Genomic DNA, 4,380 nt, shown 5'->3' with positions numbered 1-4,380 from the left:
CCCGGAATGGTCAGGTGGTTAGGGCGATCGACTCGCAATCTGTGGGTCACGGGTTCGAAACCCCGTCACACCAAACATATTTCCCCTTATAGCCGTGGGGGCGTTATAATGTGAGGGTCAATCCCACTATTCGTTGGTAAAAGAGTAGCCCAAGAGTTGGCGGTAGGTGGTGATGACTAGCTGCCTTCCCTCTAGTCTTACACTGCTAAATTAGGGACGGCGAGTGCAGATAGCCCTCGTGTAGCTTTGCGCGAAATTCAAAAACAAACAATACATGAGACAGGGCAAGCTAATCTCTGATGAGACAGAACAGTTTAATTACATGAGACAGAGCAAGTTAATCCCTGAGGAGACAGGAGAGTTAATCACATGAGACAGAGCAAGTTAATCCCTGAGGAGACAGGAGAGTTTAATCACATGAGACAGAGCTAGTTAATGTCTGATGAGACAGAACAGTTTAATCACATGAGACAGAGCAAGTTAATGTCTGATGAGACAGAACAGTTTAATCACATGAGACAGAGCAAGTTAATCTCTAATAAGACAGAACAGTTTAATCACATGGCTGTTCTGTCTCATCAGAGATTAACTTGCTCTGTTTCAATCACATGAGACAGAACAAGTTAATCTCTGATGAGACAGAACAGTTCAATCACATGAGACAGAGCAAGTTAATCTCATGATGAAAGAGAAGAGTTTAATCTCTGATGAGACAGAACAGCTTAATTTCATGATGAGACAGAACGACTTAATCACTGTAAAGAAATGAGTACGTCTTTTTTGTGTTACAACATACTTAACTGTTGATCTGGATTACGACACTCTAAATACATGCAAAGAAAACGATATTTTTCGGCCAAATTCTTTAGGTTAACATATAATCCGCTAGGTATCGCTGTGATAATTAGTTTCGAACATAAGTGTAAGTCGAAAATTGTGAAATGAGCTAATTTCCACTAATTTCTTGGCGAAATTAGCCCCTCACTTATCCCTCAAAACCTAATCCTCATCGTTCTTGTTTAACCAGAACTTTACTAGTTTAGGGAAACTAATATTCTGATAACTGTATGAATTAATACTGTGATTAATATATATTTTTTAACAAATTGATTTTATTTTCGCAAGATTTCAAAACAAACAAAAGTTGTCTTAAACAAGGTGGAAAAAACAACCTTATGTTAAAATAAATACATATAAACAAGGGGCAACGTTATACTGCATGATTAAAAATTTATGAACCTGTCTCGGCAACGTTGTCCCTTCTTTCTACTTTTTTATATTAATAAACGGTTTAGTTTTAGACTATATGCATTTTATTGACCTTAGGTAATGAATATGTTTACAGGGGAAAATTAATTAATTAAATAATAATTATTTTGTTAGTTTTAAAACTATTTGGTTTACAGGATATTGATCTTGTGGTGAACGAATACACCGACAGCTCCCAATACTACGAGACTATATCCGTACATACGGACGAATCCTCTGGCAGCCATAACGGACGGAGCGGACATACTGTTCGGAACAGTGATCATATTACTCGCATCTACGCATGCGCTACAATGTGGCACGAAACGCCTGACGAAATGATACAGATGCTGAAGTCTGTCATGAGGTGTGTGAAAAATCAAAACAGTGTTGTGAATTCAGACGAGTGGGACAACTTAGTAAATTGGTGTTTAGTTTCCCGAACTTCGTTCTATCCATATTCAATTAAAATAAATTATTATAACATTTCACACACACACACAAACAATTGAAATAATAAATTAAGTATTACGTTAATGGATGGTTACCCGAAGTGAGTTTATGGGTTTTGATTTTAACAAACTATAATTTACAACATAGCACGAACTTTATTTTCTGACGTATTATAAGAAATATAAATGAATTAAGGCATTTTTCAGTTTGTGAATGAATTCCACAGAGTAGCAAAGCGTTCAGAGCAAGACTTTCTTAATATTTGGCCCGGCATGGCCAGGTGGTTAGGGCGTTCGACTCGCAATCTGCGGGTCGCGAGTTAGAATCCCCGTCCCACCAAACATGCTCGCCCTTTCACCCGTGGGGAGTCAATCCCACTATTCGTTGGCAAAATAATAGTTTACGAGTGGGTGGTGATGACTAGCTGCCTTCCCTCTGGTCTTACACTGCTAAATTAGGGACGGCTAGCGCAGATAGCCCTCGTGTAGCTTTGCGCGAAATTCAAAACAAACAATCTTAATGTCTTGATTTTAAATAATAATAAAAAATAAATTATAAGGCAAAACTAGTAAGTTAAAATTTTTAACTATATTTGAACTCCTAACTATAACACACCATACAAAATTTAAAAACTTCACAAACTCATATATATATATATTAATAAGGTCTGTGTTAACATTTTATTTTTGGAAGTTAAATAACTTAAATATTTCAAACTATTCCCAGGATGGATGAGGACCAATGTGCTCGAAGAAATGCCCAAAAATACCTCAACATTGTTGATCCTGACTACTATGAATTCGAAGGTATTTCAATAATTAATTTACTTCTTGTAAAAAGATACTACCAGATGTACTATCTCAGGGTCCCCGAATGTGTTCTGTTTCAAGAGTTTATATGTCATGCTGTGTTGTATCGTACAGAGTGTATAATTCTTCTCGTGATTCATAGCATGCGCACGTTTTACCGACGTTACGACAGTACGAATTGTAACGTTAAGCGTCCCTTACGTGACGTCCTTTTAGTGTCTACTGACTGACCGACGGACAACACACAAGTGGTTAAAACAGGTGACTCCTCTAGGCGGCCTTCGGCCCCCTATCGAGGAAATTATTAACTTAAACATATTATGTCTATTTCCAAATGAAGATAAAAGTACGTTACACTACAGGGTGCACCAAAAAGTATGGCTTCGTAAGAAAATGATGCTTTTTTTTACATTATTTGTGTTGCCCCTGGACCCCAATTTCTCTATAGGGCCAAACTTGTGGGACACTTTATTTTTGTTAGAATATTGTAAAAAAAATCAATGAATAAAAATAAATGATCTGTTGTTTTATGGAAAATAAAATACTAACCAGAAATAATTTATTTTGGACAATTCGTACTTGAGATTTACGAAAATAACGTTATGATTTTGTTACCACTCTTGGTTGAACTCCTTAACTAAATCGTCAAGGTTTACATTTACGAAAATAACGTTATGATTTTGTTACCAGTCCTAGTTGTATTTCTAAATCTTCAAGGTTTACATTTACGAAAATAATTTTCAAGTAGGATAGTATTTGAAGATAACACTAGTGTTTATGTTTTTCGTAACGTGTACCATATTCTTTCTTTAAAGTTACTTTCAATAACAGTATTGATATGAATATTTAATATAGCTATTTTGATTCTTTTGTGTTATAATACTTTTATTACTGATATTATTTTTCATTGATAGCTTAGTATATGCATTTTAGGACTAACCTAAACCTTCAAAATAAAAAAAAAGGCCGAAGATCGTGAGATATTATTGGATTTACGGCCGAAAATCTCGTTAACAGCAAGGACACCTAACTGATGAAACAATACATTCTAATCTGTATAAATAAAAACGTAAGAAAAGTATATTTAATTAGCTGTACTTATTACTTAGTTGATCTAAGTAGTTAGCTTGCTCTGATTGGTTGTTATTCCTAGTAATAAAAGCATATTTAATTAGCTGTACTTATTACTTAGTTGATCTAAGTAGTTAGCTTTCTCTGATTGGTTGTTATTCCTAGTAAGAAAAGTATATTTAATTAGCTGTACTTATTACTTAGTTGATCTAAGTAGTTAGCTTGCTCTGATTGGTTGTTATTCCTAAATCATATGCACTTTTTTTATTTCAGTTCACGCTTTCTTTGATGATGCCTTTGAATTGAGCGACGACAATGATGAAGAGATGGTTGTTAATCGCTTCGTGAAACAACTCATAAGAGTTATTGACGTTGCTGCAAGGTAAGTTCAAGTAGTTCCGGATAGTCAATATAGGTGGCTTCCTAGGGCGTCAGATTCTCGGGGGCTCTAAATGTTTGGGTCTTCGCTGTGAGTAGGGGCGCAGCCTTAATTCCTGTATAAGGTTCTAGTTAAACTATGGCCAGCTCTGCATTCAAGTAATATATATTTATATAAAATATTTTCTCAAACACAAAAAGATGGACCGGCATGGCCAGGTGGTTAAGACGCTCGACTCGCAATCTGAGGGTCGCGGGTTCGAATCCCCGTCCCACCAAACATGCTCGCCCTTTCAGCCGTGGGGGCGTTATAATGTGACAGTCAATCCCACTATTCGTTGGTAAAAGAGTAGCCCATTAGTTGGCGGTGGATGTTGATGACTAACTGCCTTCTCTCTAGTCTTTCATTGCTAAATCAGGG

At 36.2% G+C, this 4,380-nt stretch overlaps 1 protein-coding gene across 1 annotated transcript in view; it reads left to right on the top strand.

Annotated features, from left to right (window-relative positions):
• The window catches only part of LOC106474652, a 27,182-nt gene that overhangs the window by 6,150 nt on the left and 16,652 nt on the right, over window positions 1–4,380 (top strand). Inside the window, exons 5-7 of the mRNA XM_013935344.2 lie at window positions 1,407–1,615; window positions 2,428–2,507; window positions 3,855–3,963. Of these exons, the coding sequence (XP_013790798.1) occupies window positions 1,407–1,615; window positions 2,428–2,507; window positions 3,855–3,963 (398 nt within the window). The remainder of the gene's footprint in view (window positions 1–1,406; window positions 1,616–2,427; window positions 2,508–3,854; window positions 3,964–4,380) is intronic.

The sequence above is a fragment of the Limulus polyphemus genome, unplaced genomic scaffold, assembly GCF_000517525.1.
Source record: "Limulus polyphemus unplaced genomic scaffold, Limulus_polyphemus-2.1.2 Scaffold7481, whole genome shotgun sequence".
In the NCBI taxonomy this organism is placed as follows: domain Eukaryota; kingdom Metazoa; phylum Arthropoda; class Merostomata; order Xiphosura; family Limulidae; genus Limulus; species Limulus polyphemus.
This window is presented reverse-complemented; position numbering and strand designations above follow the sequence as displayed.